The 17,354-nt window shown below is 46.1% G+C and overlaps 1 protein-coding gene across 1 annotated transcript; it reads right to left on the bottom strand.

Moving 5' to 3' along the window:
• Nucleotides 1-49: 49 nt before the first annotated feature.
• Nucleotides 50-16,162, bottom strand: VAMP2 (vesicle associated membrane protein 2). Its single transcript, XM_083378698.1, has 5 exons — nt 16,078-16,162; nt 5,631-5,751; nt 2,960-3,118; nt 1,069-1,120; nt 50-399 (listed from the first exon to the last, which is right to left on the bottom strand). Coding segments are annotated over exons 1-5 (351 nt in total). The 5' UTR covers nt 16,080-16,162; the 3' UTR covers nt 50-382.
• Nucleotides 16,163-17,354: the final 1,192 nt, after the last annotated feature.

Below are 17,354 nucleotides of genomic sequence, written 5' to 3'. Positions count from 1 at the left end.
TTAAAAATCAAAGACGCTGAAAAAACACGGAGAAAGGGGCGGCGGGGGGGGGGGGCGAAACCCGGAGGGGTGAGATTCTGCGACACATAGAAAGTCTAGATAGAAATCTACAAACAGACAAAATATAATATAATATAATATATATATATCTTATGTATATATATATATGTATATATATATGTATATATGTATAGGTATAAATAACAAATCGGGCTATTTACAAGACACCCACACGCAACGCACACTCACACACACACACACGGGGGAGGGGAGGGAGGGGCGAGGGGGGTATATGGAGGGGAAGCTGGCGCTGGAAGACTTGGCCCCTTGCGCCTCTCCCGGCCGCTGTTCCTGGATGGGGAAACGTCTCGGTGAAGTTTCACTAGGTGCTGAAGTAAACTGCCGAAGAAAAATGGGGGGGGGGGAGAGAAAAAAGGGACATTTTATAGGGAGTCCTCGACATACGACCAAAATAACAAGTCGTTAGGTCATAAAATGGGTTGTTCCTGTGCCTGGCCCGTTTTTAATCATCCTTTTTTCCCCCCCAGTCATAGGGTTGTTCAGCGAATCCGGCGTTCCCCCATGACTTTGTAGGTCAGACGGTCGCAAAAAGGGGACCACCTGACTCGCCCGGGACACGGCGACCGTCGTAAATAAGAGTCAGTTGCCAAGCGTCGGAATTTTGATCGCGTGACACACACACCCCTCCTCCTCCGCCGGAGATGCTGCAAGGGTCCTTAAGTGTGAAAAGCGTAAAGTCGCTTTCACACACACACCCCCAGTGCCGTTGTAAACTTTTGAATGGTCGCTGAAGCGAGTCGAGGACTAAGAGTAAAAAGCTAATTCTTAACAAACTCCATACGGTCTGCCATCGCTGGCGACCTTAAGCATTGGTTTAAAAAAAACACACACACACAACACGGAGTGATGACACAAAGGGGGTTGTGATAATTCGGATCAACCTCCCGGCAGCCGGATTCCAAATGGGGCTCAATTGTCGAGCCACGTTCAAGGCCCTTTTCCTGTCTGCCTCCCTGTCTGCCCCGTCTTTTGCAAAGGGTCACTCACCAATGATGATGATCAAGATAATGGCGCATATCACCCCCAGGATTATCATCATCTGTCATGGGAAAGAAGGACAGACAGGTGTGTGAAGGGTCGTAAATCGGTTGGGATCTGATCAGAGAGAGAAGCAAGCTGGAATCAAGGAGAAACGTCCTAATGCGGAGGACAATTAACCAGTGGAACGGCTTGCCACTGGAAATTGTGGGCGGTTCATCCCAGGAGGTTTTTTTTAAAAAGAGACTGTCTGAGATGGCATAGGGTCTTCTGCTTGAGCAGGAGGGGAGGGGGGTGGCTGGACTAGAAGACCTCCAAAGTCCCTTTCCAGCTCTTTTGCTATTCTAAACAGGGCAACGTCTGCATTGCATCAATTGACACCACAAGGGAACAATTTCCCATCTAAAGCAAAACCTCTCCTAGAACTTTTCAGACCTAAGTCCTTTCGGGTCCTAAAACTACCTTTTCTTCCACTCCCAGAATTCCCCAGCCAGCAAGGGTTTACTCCGGAATTCAGCATGGAGAAGACAAGAACAAGCATCACATTGTTTTTCAATTGGGTAACTTTCTTAGTAGAGGGTGGGAATCCGGTCGACGTAATATATCTTGAGGGCGGCAAAAGTGAGGGGGGAAAAAACAAACCAACAAACCAGGACAAGGTAAATTAAGAAAACGAGTTTCAAGGTGGGCTGGATGGCATGGCAATTAAGTAGGAAACTGATATGCTGGCTGGGGAATTCTGGGAGTTGTAGTCCAGCCAGCTTCGAGTCGCTCCAATTGAGATCGACTGCTAGAGAACCCAGAAGACTATCGCTACATACATCTAGAAGATTACCAGGACCCTCTGGCTGGGCCTGCTTTCAAGGGGGGGGGGGTCCTCATCAAGTTCACACTCTTCCCAAACCTGATTCTATGCAGATGATCACCAGAAGGCCCCGACGGACCACCTGGGAAACTAGGTATCAAACAGATCCATGTAATCGCAGAGATCACGGAGGGAGAGCAGAATTCCTGCCAAAAGCCAGCGTGCCTCCCCCCCACCGAACATCCTCTTCCCATTTTTAAATCCAGCCAAATCCTGGGATCTCTTCCCCAAACCTTCTCTGCACGGGTGTTCCTTTTTTCACCCGTATTTCTCTCTGATCGCTTTGAGAAGATTTCTTTTTTTCTTTCTTTTTTTGCACTGAATTTTAAAAGAATCGAGTGGGGATTTTCTGTCTGATCCATTGCCGGGAGAAGCTCAAACAGGGAGAACAATGAATCCAGGGGTCTTCAAACTTGGCCCTTTTATGATTTGTGGACTTCAACTCCCAGAATTCTTGAAGTCTACAAGCAGGGATCTTCAAACATGGCCCTTTGATGACTTGCGGACTTCACGCTGGCTGAGGAATTCTGGGAGTTGAAGTCCACAAGTCACAAAAGAGCCAAGGTGGCCTACCCCTGGTCTAGAGTCTCTTGTTTGAGCAGGGGGTTGGACTAGAAGACCTACAAGGTCCCTTCCGACTCTGTTATTCCCTAGAGGAGTGATGCAAGGTCCTTTAAACTCAAAAAGTCCAGGCTTCCATTTATTTAATTGAATAGTCTTATCTGGTGGTCGCTTCCAAGAACCTGGCATTAAGGAGAAACTTCTTAACAATGAGGACTATTACCCAGTGGAATAGCTTGCCGTCAGAAGTTGTGGGTGTTCCATCACTGGCGGTTTTTAAGAAGAGACTGGATAGCCACTTGTCTGAAATGGAGTAAGGGGATCTTGCTCAAGCAGGGGGTTCTAGATGACCTCCAAGGCCCCTTCCAGCTCTGAATCTATGATCCTATTACAATCTCTTTAACCTCAGAGGTCTTCACCGGAGAACGAGGTTTGCGGGCGAGGAGCGTCATTCCCCACCCACCCCCATCCTACCTTTAGGTTCTTCCACCAGTATTTGCGCTTAAGCTTGGCGGCGCTGGTTTCGAATTGGGATGCTCCGGCTTGAAGGGCATCGGCACGGTCATCCAGCTCCGAAAGCTTCTGATCTCTCTCGAGGACCTTATCTACGTTCACTCGCATGATGTCCACGACCTGGAGGGAAAGAGAGAGACGCCGGGGAGGTGAGTGACGTAGCAGAAGGCAGCACAAGAACCACGAAGCAGGTGCCGAAGCCGAGAGAAGAGCGGAGTGTTAACCCCGAGATTGACAGGAGACCAAGAGGTAAGCAATGCCCCAACCAAGGAACTACCAACTGGGATAAACACAATGGAAGAGTAAATAACATTAAAAAACATTTCTCAATTGAAGTTTAGCATCTCTCTTTTCTCCTTAATATTAATTGGCCGCTTCCGTCTACAAGGGGATGGGGACATAGTCCCCTCCTTTCACTTCTGGAGGTTTTTCTTGCTTTGGGGATCTTTCTCCAGGATTCAATTAGTAGAGAGAACAAAGAAGATCAATACTCTCACCAATTCCAAGCACGCTGTTCACCGATGTTCGAGTTCGTGCTCTGGGACTTCGGCTGCAAGTAACTTGGGCTAGACCCTGATCTCACAGTAGCCTTTCTTCTGTTGGGTCAGAGGGCTTCCCCCGGGTCAAACGAAGCGACCGTGATTAGCAGGTCGCCCCCCTCATTCACGGTCACCTCTTTGGGGTGACTTTGGACCCATCTAGGGTCTCCCTGGCAGAGCGAAACTAGCCATGGGTAGCGGAGGTCCGCTCTCCCGCGGCCATGCGCTACAGGCACAAACCCAGAAGTCATCTATAACATAAAGGACCCCACAGATCTCCTCCTCTTATTCTCCTCCTCTTCCTCCTCCCCTCTTGCAAACCCCAATCCTTTCTAGACCTGCTGATGTTCCCTAGTCGGGTCCTGAAACGTCTGCAAGGGAACCGCCAAGCTCAGAGAGGGCACCAAGGACCCTACAGAATTCGAGAAGATTGACACGCAGTGGTCACCTGGCTTCCAAGAATCTGGAACTAAGGAGAAACTTCCTGACAGTGAGGACAATTAACCAGTGGAACAACTTGCCTCCAGAGGTCATGGGCGCTCCATCACTGGAGGTTTTTAAGAAGAGACTGGACAGTCACCTGTCTGAGATGTTACAGGTTCTCCCGCTTCAGCAGAGGGCTGGACTAGAAGACCTCCAAGGTCCCTTTCACCTCTATCCTGATTGAATATTCCAATTTTGGCTTACTGGCAGGTGGGACTTAATTTCCAGGAGACAATATGAGGGGAAAAGGTTACCTACCAGATGGAGGAGTTATTATATTATTGCTGTTTAATTTTGGGGTGGGGGGTGGGGTGGGGCTTTTCGTGTACAGTCTTAGCTGAAATTAAATCAGGCTCAATTAGATTTGGAAGTGTGTGAGCCCACCGCCCGGCACCACTGAGGGCCAGGTTGAAACCTTATTTAGACCTTCTGCCAACGGTTGCAGGACAGGTAAGTCCTCGACTTACAGCAGTTCCATTTAGTGAGCGTTCAAAGTTACGACGGCACCGAAAAAAGAGGACGGTTTTTTTCACAGTTACGACCTTTGCAGCCTTCCCCCACGGTCGCATGATCAAAATTCAAATTCCCCTGGCGACTGGTTCATGCTTATGACGGTTGCTGCCTCCCAAGGTCACGTGATCCGCTTTTGCGACCGTCTGACAAGCAAAGTCAACGGGGAGGCCGGATTTGCGTAACAACCTGGGTTACTGACTTAGGCGGGAAAGGTCAGCTGGGTGACTTTGAGCCAATCACTAGGAGACGGTGAGTTCTAGTCCCGCTTTAGGCATGAAAGCCGTCTGGGTGACTTTGAGCCAATCACCAGGAGATGGTGAGTTCTACTCCTGCCTTAGGCATGAAAGCCCAATGGGTGACTTCGAGCCAATCACCGGGAGATGGTGAGTTCTAGTCCCGCCTTAGGCACGAAAACCCAATGGGTGACTTTGAGCCAATCACCAGGAGATGGTGAGTTCTAGTCCTGCCTTAGGCATGAAAGCCGTCTGGGTGACTCTGAGCCAATCACCAGGAGATGGTGAGTTCTAGTCCCGCCTTAGCACAAAAGCCGCCTGGGTGACTCTGAGCCAATCACCAGGAGACGGCAAGTTCTAGTCCCGCCTTAGGCATGAAAGCCAACTGGAGGACTTTGAGCCAATCACCAGGAGATGGCGAGTTCTAGTCCTGCCTTAGGCATGAAAGGCCAGCTGGGCGACCACAGGCCGGTCCCTCTATCTCTAACCAACCCACCTCGCAGGGCTGTCGTTGCAGACCAAATAAGAATGAAACTAAATATTTGATTTAGATAGGATTTAGGCTTTAGAGAATTATCCGTCCTCCATCTTGAGTTGTCTACAAAACAGTAATAAAGGCGGGATATAAATGAACACAGAGAAACGTAGCCGTTTGTGAGCGGGACAGGAGGCACATATCTTGAATAAAAAATCAAAAATCAAAATAAATACATTTTATTACCGGTTTGGGGTGTGTGCCTTCTCAGGACCGTGCGCTTTCGGCACCCCTCGCAAAGAGGGGCACAAGATGTCCAACCCCCCACACACACCTCGGGAGCCATGTTCCCCTCCCCTATCAGGGACTTCAGGTCCCAGAATCCTCACCTCATCCACTTGAGCCTGGGTTTGCTGGAGCCTCCGGTTGCTGGTGAGGTTGGGCGGTGGGGCGGGAGGACCCCCGGCCTCTCCTCCGGCAGCCGCGGGTGGTACAGCAGGATTAGCCGACCTGAAAGAAGACGAGGGTGTGATTTTTTTTTCTCACACACCACACACACACAGAGACACACACACACGGGGCAGCTTAAAAACAAAGAGGGGGGTGCTGTGGGTTTTGCAAGACCCCTTCCCTACAGATGCAAAGAACCCCACCTGAATCTGAAGAAACCCACCTGGGTTGGGATCCATTCGTTGCAACCGTTTCTCGCTAATCCGACCTCAACAAAAAATTCATAGGCAAGAATTACCTATCTAACTAAGCCTTGTTCTTAAGGTCCCAGAATCCCCCAGCCAGCTGGTCACTGCTGAGGATTCTGGGAGGCGAAGGCCACCCATCTAGGCATCGGCGAGTTTGGGAAGAAGAGGTGCAGGCCTAAGAAAGTCTTTGAAGCCCTTCTTGTGAATGGGAACAGGGAGGGCTGGTTCAAATCCCCGATCGAACCCCGAATTTGGGGCTAGATGAGTGGACTTCAACTTCCAGAAGTCCCTAGACAGCCTGCTTTAAGATGGGTGGGCTACAATTCCCAGAACTGCCCAGACATTATGCTTTAAGACGGGTAGATGTCAACTCCCAGAATTCCCCGGCCATCATACTTTAAGATACATGGCCTTTGACACCCAGAATTCCCTAGACAGCCTGCTTTAAGATGGGTGGGCTACAATTCCCAGAACTGCCCAGACATTATGCTTTAAGACGGGTAGATGTCAACTCCCAGAATTCCCCAGCCATTGTTCTTTAAAGATACATGGCCTTTGACACCCAGAATTCCCCAGCCAACCTGCTTTAAGATGGGCGGACTTCGACTCCAAGAATTCCCCAGCCAGCCTGCTTTAAGATGAGTGGACTTCGACTCCCAGAATTCCCCAGCCAGCCTGCTTTAAGATGGATGCCTGCTTTAAGATGGATGGACTTTGACTCCGAGAATGAGTGGATTTCAAGTCCCAGAATTCCCCAGCTTTCTCCCACCCTCCCCTCAAACCGCCCCCCCCTTTTGTGCTAGTGATTTTAAAGGCGTAATGTGAAATTTCTTCTCGTTTTGGAAGTGCTTCCTTAAAATATATAGGCCTAGCTTGCCTTTGAGAGTTTCAGCTGTATAAAAGGGCCCCGTTCAGACAGGAGCGGGAATAGCTGTGTAATTAGAGGGATGGCGTTAAGAAAAAGAGCTTTAGACTTAATCCCTGGAAAGGGATTAACAAACCGAGATTAATAGTAAAGTAGTAGTGCAGTTGTAGTAGCCGTCTCTACATGATCAAAAGAAAATTGGAAATATCTTCGTTAGGTGACAAGATGCCCCAAGGGCTTGGAATCAGAGTGTGGAACAGGAGTCTTCAAACTTGGCCCTTTGATGACTTGTGGACTTCAACTCCCAGAATTCCTCAGCCAGCGTGAGGGAACTATGATCCTTTGATGACTTGTGGACTCCCAGAATTCCTCAGCCAGCGTGAGGGAACTATGACCCTTTGATGACTCGTGGACTTCAACTCCCAGAATCCCTCAGCCAGCGTGAGGGAACTATGACCCTTTGATGACTTGGGGACTTCAACTCCCAGAATCCCTCAGCCAGCGTGAGGGAACTATGACCCTTTGATGACTCGGGGACTTCAACTCCCAGAATTCCTCAGCCAGCGTGAGGGAACTATGACCCTTTGATGACTCGGGGACTTCAACTCCCAGAATTCCTCAGCCAGCGTGAGGGAACTATGGCCCTTTGATGACTTGGGGACTTCAACTCCCAGAATTCCTCAGCCAGCGTGAGGGAACTATGACCCTTTGATGACTTGTGGACTTCAACTCCCAGAATTCCTCAGCCAGCGTGAGGGAACTATGATCCTTTGACGACTTGTGGACTCCCAGAATTCCTCAGCCAGCGTGAGGGAACTATGACCCTTTGATGACTCGTGGACTTCAACTCCCAGAATCCCTCAGCCAGCGTGAGGGAACTATGACCCTTTGATGACTCGTGGACTTCAACTCCCAGAATCCCTCAGCCAGCGTGAGGGAACTATGACCCTTTGATGACTCGGGGACTTCAACTCCCAGAATTCCTCAGCCAGCGTGAGGGAACTATGACCCTTTGATGACTCGGGGACTTCAACTCCCAGAATTCCTCAGCCAGCGTGAGGGAACTATGGCCCTTTGATGACTTGGGGACTTCAACTCCCAGAATTCCTCAGCCAGCGTGAGGGAACTGTGACCCTTTGATGACTTGTGGACTTCAACTCCCAGAATTCCTCAGCCAGCGTGAGGGAACGGTGACCCTTTGATGACTTGGGGACTTCAACTCCCAGAATTCCTCAGCCAGCGTGAGGGAACTATGACCCTTTGATGACTTGTGGACTTCAACTCCCAGAATCCCTCAGCCAGCGTGAGGGAACTATGACCCTTTGATGACTCGGGGACTTCAACTCCCAGAATTCCTCAGCCAGCGTGAGGGAACTATGACCCTTTGATGACTCGTGGACTTCAACTCCCAGAATTCCTCAGCCAGCGTGAGGGAACTATGGCCCTTTGATGACTTGGGGACTTCAACTCCCAGAATTCCTCAGCCAGCGTGAGGGAACTATGACCCTTTGATGACTTGTGGACTTCAACTCCCAGAATTCCTCAGCCAGCGTGAGGGAACAGTGACCCTTTGATGACTTGGGGACTTCAACTCCCAGAATTCCTCAGCCAGCGTGAGAGAACTATGACCCTTTGATGACTTGGGGACTTTAGTGACCGTTCAAAGTTACAACGGCAGTGAAAAAAATGACGTGACCTTGTTTCACACTTATGACGGTCGCAGCGTGCCCTGATCCCCTTTTACGACCTTCTGAAAGCAAAGTCAAGGGGGGGGAGGAAGCCAGGCTCACTTAACAACAGTGTCACTCCCTTAACAAAACTGCAGTGATCCGCTTAACGGCAGCGGCAAGAAAGGTCGTAAAAATGGGGTGAAACTCACTTAACAAAAGCCTCGCTTGACAACAGAAATTTTGGGCTTATTTATTGTCGTACGTCAAGGACTACCTGTATTGGATAGATAATAGGTTACATTCAGACTTGTCGAATTTTGCTCCCATTTCATAAAAGGAAGCCGGGTTTTTAGCACCGAAGCTGAATTCTTTCTAGCAGATCCAAATGGCAGCTCAGAAATCCTTTATTTTCAGAAATATTTGCCAAACAGACTCAATCATCCAGGCCAAAAATAACTAAAATGTTGGGAGTTATGCCAACTGGACCATTTGTTAATCTGAGATGTCTCGCTGCTCATCCAAGCAACTTCATTAATAATAATAATAATAATAATAATAATAATAATAATAATAATAATAATAATAATAATAATAGAAAGACTGTGGCAAAGGCAAGCAAGGGTGGTACCAATAGTCATAGGGCCTTGGGCACCACTTGGACACCATCATCGGCATTGACAAATTCTCCATCAGTCAATTGCAAGAGGCGGCCTTACTAGGAACAGCTTCCATCCTGTGACGAGATCTGTAATACCATCAAACATCCACATCTGCCTATCCCAGGTCCTTGGGAAGGACTCGATAGGTAGACAGAAATGCCAAATCCAGTCTGAACATCTGGCTGACTGTGAGATGATCAATGATAATGATAATAATGATAATAACAACAACAATAACAAAGACAGGGAGAGAGATGTTGGAAATGTACCAACTCTTCACACAGCAACTTTAGGGGTTTCTCCCCAAAATGAATTGTCTGAGATGGTGTAGGTTCTCTTGTTTGAGCAGGGGGCTGGACTAGAAGACCTCCAAGGTTCTGTTCTATTCTATTCTATTCTATTCTATTCTATTCTATTCTATTCTATTCTATTCTATTCTATTCTATTCTATTCTATTCTATTCTTCTATTTTATTCTATTCTATTCCTTTTTTATTCTGTTCCTTTTCTATCCTATTCCTATTCCTATTCCCATTCCATTCCATTCTATTATTATTTTCAGGAGGACAAAAGCTGGCAGGGGTTTTTCCCCACCCACCCCAATAATTTACAAAAAAAGGGCATGATCTGCCTTCCTCCAGCCACCTCCCCCCCACTCCCCAGATGGATCCGGATCCCCTCCAGGCTGAGTTTGCTGTCAACCTTCCTGCAACCAACAGGATGACTCAGTCGCCACTTCTGGGAACGCGGCAGGATTTCAATGCTTCTGTTCAAGGATGACTAAGGATGCTCAGAGCAGGATTGGAGCACGAGGTCCCCACCGTGACATCGCCGACAGCTCTGATCCCGAGACTCACATGCACATCGCCCCCCCCAATAAGCAACACCATCCGGACCAACCCTTCCAGATGCTACCAAGGGCTTGCTAGGAAGCCCAAAGCAATGCGGAGTTTAAGCATTTAAACCCCGGCCGCTTGCAAAGCTCTCTCCTCTTTTGTAAAAACTGCCCAGGTTACTAGTCCTCACCATGCAAACAGAGGATGGGATGGGATGGGATGGGATGGGATAAGATGGGGTGGAGTGGAGTGGAATAGAATGGAATAGAATAACAAATAGAATTGAATAGAATAAATAGAACACAACAGAATAGAATTACAAATAGAATAAAATAGAATATAGAAATAGAGCAGAATGGAATGGAATAGAATAGAATAGAATAACAAATAGAATAGAATAAATAGAACACAACAGAATAGAATTACAAATAGAATAGAATAGAATATAGATATAGACCAGAATAGAGCAGAATGGAATGGAATAGAATAACAAATAGAATAAATAGAACACAACAGAATAGAATTACAAATAGAATAGAATATAAAAATAGAGCAGAATAGAATAGAATAGAATAGAATAGAATAGAATAACAAATAGAATAGAATAAATAGAATGCAACAGAATAGAATTACAAATAGAATAGAATAGAATATAGAAATAGAGCAGAATAGAGTGGAATGGAATGGAATAGAATAGAAAATAGAAATAGAGTGGAATAGGGATAGGAATAGAATAGAATAGAAGCTGGAAGGGACCTTGGAGGTCTTCTAGTCTAGCCCCCCACTCAATCAGGAGAACCTATACCATTTCAGATGACTATCTAGCCTTTTCTTAAAAACTCCCAAGGATGGAGCGCCCACTGGTTTAGTTCAATGCATTTGAAGCACCATCCTTCCGTAGTCAAATAAACCAGCTTTTCCCCCAGGCTGTGGAATGAAATTGCCAGAAGTAACCACGTTAGGAAACCACTATCAAATAAATCTATACCTTTATACAGATAGGGGGCTCTGCATTGAACAGCCAGAAATCTCTCATTTATATTCAAGAACTGGCTGGCTATTTACAGTCATTCCTAATTTTATTGATGATCTGAGGGCTAAATATATATTAGGATACAAATCTATTTACTGCTGCTTGCTGTGGCTCCGATGGGCATGCAAAAAATATAAAAAAAATATCCCAGCCACTCAAATCCCAAAAACAGGAAGCAAAAGCTTTAAACGTGTTAAAATCCACATTTTAAAAAGAAGCAGACTCGCCAATAACAAGCTGGGCTTCGAACAGAGCCGTCCATTTGCCAAGAAAATATTAGACATATATCTCCTGCCTGGCGTTATTTGTAAAAAAATAATAATAAAGCGGGATAAAAACAAACAAATAAACAAGCTCTCTTTTTATGACCCTGTAAAAGCGTTACCGTAATTCAGGGTAGCAAATATTCATTCATAAATATTTCCAGAGCAGGCATGGGTACCAAAAAATATTTCCTAAGGGGAAAAAAAATGATCTATATAAATGTAGATCTCTCTCTCTCTCTCTGTGTCGGTCTATATCTCTATATCAATCTATCTCTATCTATCTGTCTCTATCTATCTATCTATCTATCTATCTATCTATCTATCTATCTATCATATATCTATCTACCTATCTATCCACACACACACACACATAAATAAAAATAAATTCAGATATCGGCTTGTTGTATGGAGACAGATACAGCACCAATTATCTATCTATCTATCTATCTATCTATCTATCTATCTATCTATCTATCTATCTATCTATCATCTATCGATCTATCTATTATCTATCTATCTATCTATCATATATCTATCTACCTATCTATCCATACACACACACACACACACACACACACACACAAATAAATAAAAATAAATTCAGATATCGGCTTGTTGTATGGAGACAGACACAGCACCAATTATCTATCTATCTATCTATCTATCTATCTATCTATCTATCTATCTATCTATCTATCATCTATCTATCTATCTATCTATCATATATCTATCTACCTATCTATCCACACACACACACACACACAAATAAATAAAAATAAATTCAGATATCGGCTTGTTGTATGGAGACAGACACAGCACCAATTATCTATCTATCTATCTATCTATCTATCTATCTATCTATCTATCTATCTATCTATCTATTTATCTATCATCTATCTACCTATCTATCCACACACACACACACACATAAATAAATAAATAAAAATAAATTCAGATATCGGCTTGTTGTATGGAGACAGCCACAACACCAATTGCCCACTTAACAATGAACACAACTGCAGAGAAAGCAACGCACACATTCAAGGGTGGTAAGCAAGCAATAATAATAATAATAATAAATCTGGATTTTTATTATTAGTGGGAGATAAACAGAAAGAAAGGAGACCAAGAAGAGAGAAAAGACTCAAAGTTACCTCAGAGTCTCCAAGGTGAGTGGCTGAGTCTTAAGAGGCGAGCAAACCAAGCCGGATTAAGAAGCAATTCATTTTTTGCATTTTCTCAACCTGAGTTTAAAACAGGTGGACTTCAACTCCCAGAATTCCCCAGCCCGCTGGCTAGAGAATTCTGGGAGTTGAAGTCCACCCGTCTTAAACTCACTGAGGTTGAGTCACACTGATCCAGCGGTTATTCTATATATAAGGCCGAACCATTGTGAGTATGACACAGCCCACCAAGAATGCAACTCATTGTCTGCAAAAGCAGAAACAATGGAGAAGAATCCCCAGGCTGCAGTTCAACTGGCTTAGCGCTCTGTAACAAGAGGCTTTGTTCAAGCTGTCAGCCACTCTGTGCCCTCTGCAGATCCGGCTGTCGGCCCAGATTTAAATCAGATCCACCCACGGGAGACTGCGAATTCGAATCCCACCGACGAAAGTGGGGGAGAGAGAGGGGAAAAAAATTACATTATTGTAGCTTTCTCCCAGCTGGTATAGGATGTTTGTTTGTTTTTTTTTAAAGAGAGGAAGGAAAGAAGGATTGGAAAACGAGGGTTTTCTGGGGGTTTTTTGATTAAGCTTTCTAACCTCAACCGCCTGTTAGATCACAACTTCCTTCCAATTCAAGGTTTTGCGATTATTTATAAACCTCCCTGTCTCAAATCACAGCTTTGCCATTTGAAGGTGCCGGATCTTCCTAAGGATGGAAATATGGATCACACGGAGCAAAGCACGGAAGGAAGGTGCAAATAAAGGTCCCAGGATTTTTTTTTTTTGGGGGGGGAATTGCTAATAAAAACCACTCTTTGCAAGGAAAAGAACTGGGATTATTACAGAAAGGAATGGAAAAAGAATTTGAAACGGGGAAAAAAACGAAATTAGGGCATGGACTTTCCTTTCCTGACGTGGCGAGACGGGCAGGCAGCTCAATGAATTAAAATGAATAAAAGTGGCCTTTAAAAAAAAGGGGGAGGGGGAGTTGCGATACGATTGCGAGGAAGAACGAACGGAATATTTCCGATTTATTTTTTATTTATTTTATTTTTTTGCCCATGATGATTCAGCAGCTGCAGGAAGCCGCTGGTGTTTATTCTATGCAGTCTTTCCACTCAATCCCCTTGTTAGAAAATAATAATAATGATAAAAAAACCAGCTTATCGCAACACGTTAAAAGAGATACGAGGCCCTTAAATCCCATCTGATAATCACGAATATTGTCAGATTTTGGCTTTTTTTTTTTAACCTTCTATTCAAACGGCGATGCTTCCGTTCCCTATGTGCATTCCCGGATCGCAATGGCGGAATAGCCATTTCCTACATATTATTTCCCAAGAGGTCTGTGGCTTTATTTTTTTCCCCACCAGACTTCGGTGGCGCTCTGCACGATCCCAGGAGCATCTTTACAAACTTAGAAGGAGCATTCCTATTTATTCCGCCTGCCAAGCATGCAATTTTCAATCAGGGCTACTTTTAAGACGGGTGGACTTCAATTCCCAGAATTCCCCAGCCAGTCCACCCATCTTAAAATGGCCAAGGTTTTGGAGCACCAATAAAATATGGCTTCTCTGCTTTCTCACTTCCTTTCCAATCGCCAATTCGGTGCCATCCAGATGTTAAAAACCGTCATTCCCAGCTGAATAGCAAGCCCCATAAAATGTCGTTCCCCCTCCCCACCCCGGACTCTGCCTTTCCCTGCATTTTAGGCAGGGGCAAAACACCTATTATTATTTTTTCTGCATCACCCTTCTACCCATCTTCCACTCCCCAACCGCTCGCACCAATGCACTTTCATCCCTTTGCAAATTCCTTTTTTTTTTTTTTTTGCATCCTTAACGGAGCAATCCCACCCAGCCAGGGGGGGATAGAGAAGCCAAAACAGGATGGCTGTCATCCCACCTACCCCAAACTTTGGAAAATAAACAAACAAAACAACTGCATCGACCACCGAGGGTGCGTGGAAAACCATAGCCCTGGGGGGAGGGAGGAAAGGGAGGTTTTTTTTTGATATTTTTAGCATCCTCCATCTGCCCGTTTGCAAAATCTAAAAATACTCCAAAAGGGGAGAAGGGAGGCTGCGACTGTCTTAGAGGCACCACCCAATAATAATAACAACAACAATAATAAAATCACCTCTTGGTGCCCCATCCTTTCACATCAGACCTTTTGTTCACTCCTGGCCACTAGAAATAGAGGTGTTATTGCAAATGTATACACCCGCCCCCCCAAATTTTCACCATTTGCCATTCCCAGGGGGGGAAGAAAAGGCATTTTTACAGCCCCCCCCACTTTCCACCTGTATGCAAAATAGGCGTAAATACTGCTTTTTTTCCTGCTTTTGATCCTCTCCACCCTTTTTGGGGGGGGCTGTTTGCTCGGCAGGTGCCGATGACCCGCCCCCCCCCCGGTTAATTTGCACAAATGAGAGCCAGACGACCCTCCATATATAGATGCATGCAGGCATGCACACGTACGGATGTGTGAATTACAACGGGAGGAGTGCAATTAAATTGCACGCCTTGATCTCCACCCTAGATCAAAGGCGGCGGGGTGGTGGTGGTGGTGGTGGGGAACCCTCTAAAAACCTTAAATGCAAAAAAATAATAATAGCATTTTGCATTCAAAAGGCAGCATCGCCTTCCCCCCCCTCCCCTTTCTAGCCCCCGCCTCTTTTTGCACGTTTGCAAAAGAAAAGACGGAGCGTGCAAGATGACCTCATTTATTCCTGGGAAGGAATATATATATATATATATATATATATATATATATATATATATATATATATATATATATATATATATATATATATATATATATATATATATATATATATATATATATATATATATATATATATATATATATATATATTAAAGTGCAATATTACCTATAGGGTGTTTTTTTCCCTTCACCCCAGGAGGGTGGGAGGGGGGCGTTGGAAAGGGTCATCTCCCCGGTTTTCAAGATTTTGGGGGGAGGGGGAATGTTTAAAAGGACCCTCCATTTTAGGGGGGGCAGCTGTTTATTCATTGGGGGCGCCCCTGGTTCTTGCGACGGCGATCCGGTGGGGGGGAGGAAGAGAGAGAGCTTAAAGCCATGTCCCACCGTGTTTTTTTTCTTTGGGGATGGGATGCATGAACGCAGCATACCCCCCCTTTAGATCTGAACCCCTCCTTTTTTCATCACCCTTGGACTATTGGACGGAGGGGGAGAAACAAGAGATCAAGGAGGAGGCATCCAATTGCATCAAAAAAAGGGGGGGCAGCGAGGTTGCTTTACGTATTGATCTCTCGCTAGCCCCCTCCTCATTCACGCCCTTCACCAAAAGCCCCCCCCCCAGGCCAAAAACAGAAAAATGCGTGGGAGAGCCGCTCGCCTATGCACCCGGTCCAATGCAAGTCGGGGAGCCGTGCACGCCGTCCACCTCCTTGCAACTACCCTTCCCCCATTTAGGGAAGCAAAAAAACAAAAAAACACGCGACCCTCCCTACCCTCCCCACCACCACCACCATTGCAGGTGGGCGGCGGAGATAATGGTGTGCACCTGCCTTTATGCAAGCTCTCTTGAGTGCACCTGCCTTTATGCAAGCCGGGGAGCATTGCACGCCGGTGCACGCCTTGCATCGGGCGCTACTTACATCTCGGAGGACGCGGGCTGTGGCGGGCGGTCAGTGGCGGCGGCGGCGGCTGCGAGGCTCGCGCTCCCCGAATGAAGCTGCTGGCTTCGGCAGAGGCAGCAAAATGGCCGCCGAGCTGTCACATCCGGGCATTTCAGAGAGGGGAGGGGGGGGAGAGAAAGGAGAGGAGGGAGAAGGAGGCCGCCATCTTGGTGGGGATCTTGTTCACTCCTTTTCTGAGTGGAGAAGAGAAGGGAAGCACTCTAAAATTTCTGTAAAATCCACTCCAAACCTGGCAGGAGCCTCCCGAGTGGAGGGGTGTGTGTGTGGGGGGGGGGGGAAGAAATCCTCATTGTCTGAAATGGTCTACGCTCTCCTGCTCGAGCAGGGGGCTGGACTAGAAGACCTCCAAGGTCCCTTCCAGCTTCTATTCTGATTGATTCACTGATACCGTTGATTGATTGATTGAAATGGTACAGGTTCTCCTGCTTGAGCAGGGGGCTGGACTAGATGACCTACAAGGTCCCTTCTAGCTCTATCCTCATTGATTGATTGAAATGATATAGGTTCTTCTGCTTGAGCAGGGGGCTGGACTAGATGACCTCCAAGGTCCCTTCCAGCTTCCATTCTGATTGATTCACTGATACCGTTGATTGATTGATTGAAATGGTACAGGTTCTTCTGCTTGAGCAGGGGGCTGGACTAGATGACCTCCAAGGTCCCTTCCAGCTTCTATTCTGATTGATTCACTGATACCGTTGATTGATTGATTGATTGAAATGATATAGGTTCTCCTGCTTGAGCAGGGGGCTGGACTAGAAGACCTCCAAGGTCCCTTCCAGCTTCTATTCTGATTGATTCACTGATACCGTTGATTGATTGATTGAAATGGTACAGGTTCTCCTGCTTGAGCAGGGGGCTGGACTAGATGACCTACAAGGTCCCTTCTAGCTCTATCCTCATTGATTGATTGAAATGATATAGGTTCTTCTGCTTGAGCAGGGGGCTGGACTAGATGACCTCCAAGGTCCCTTCCAGCTTCCATTCTGATTGATTCACTGATACCGTTGATTGATTGATTGAAATGGTACAGGTTCTCCTGCTTGAGCAGGGGGCTGGACTAGATGACCTACAAGGTCCCTTCTAGCTCTATCCTCATTGATTGATTGAAATGATATAGGTTCTTCTGCTTGAGCAGGGGGCTGGACTAGATGACCTCCAAGGTCCCTTCCAGCTTCCATTCTGATTGATTCACTGATACCGTTGATTGATTGATTGAAATGGTACAGGTTCTTCTG

This window comes from Vipera ursinii (assembly GCF_947247035.1).
Source record: "Vipera ursinii genome assembly, chromosome: Z".
Classification (NCBI taxonomy): Eukaryota; Metazoa; Chordata; class Lepidosauria; order Squamata; family Viperidae; genus Vipera; species Vipera ursinii.
This window is presented reverse-complemented; position numbering and strand designations above follow the sequence as displayed.

Excerpts from the sequence above, each read along its gene's own strand:
- VAMP2 (XM_083378698.1), bottom strand. Across the intron at positions 3,119-5,630 it reads CCCAGGCTCAAGTGGATGAG|GTCGTGGACATCATGCGAGT; the intron begins GTGAGGATTCTG and ends CTTTCCCTCCAG. Across the intron at positions 1,121-2,959 it reads ACTGGTGGAAGAACCTAAAG|ATGATGATAATCCTGGGGGT; the intron begins GTAGGATGGGGG and ends TTCCCATGACAG.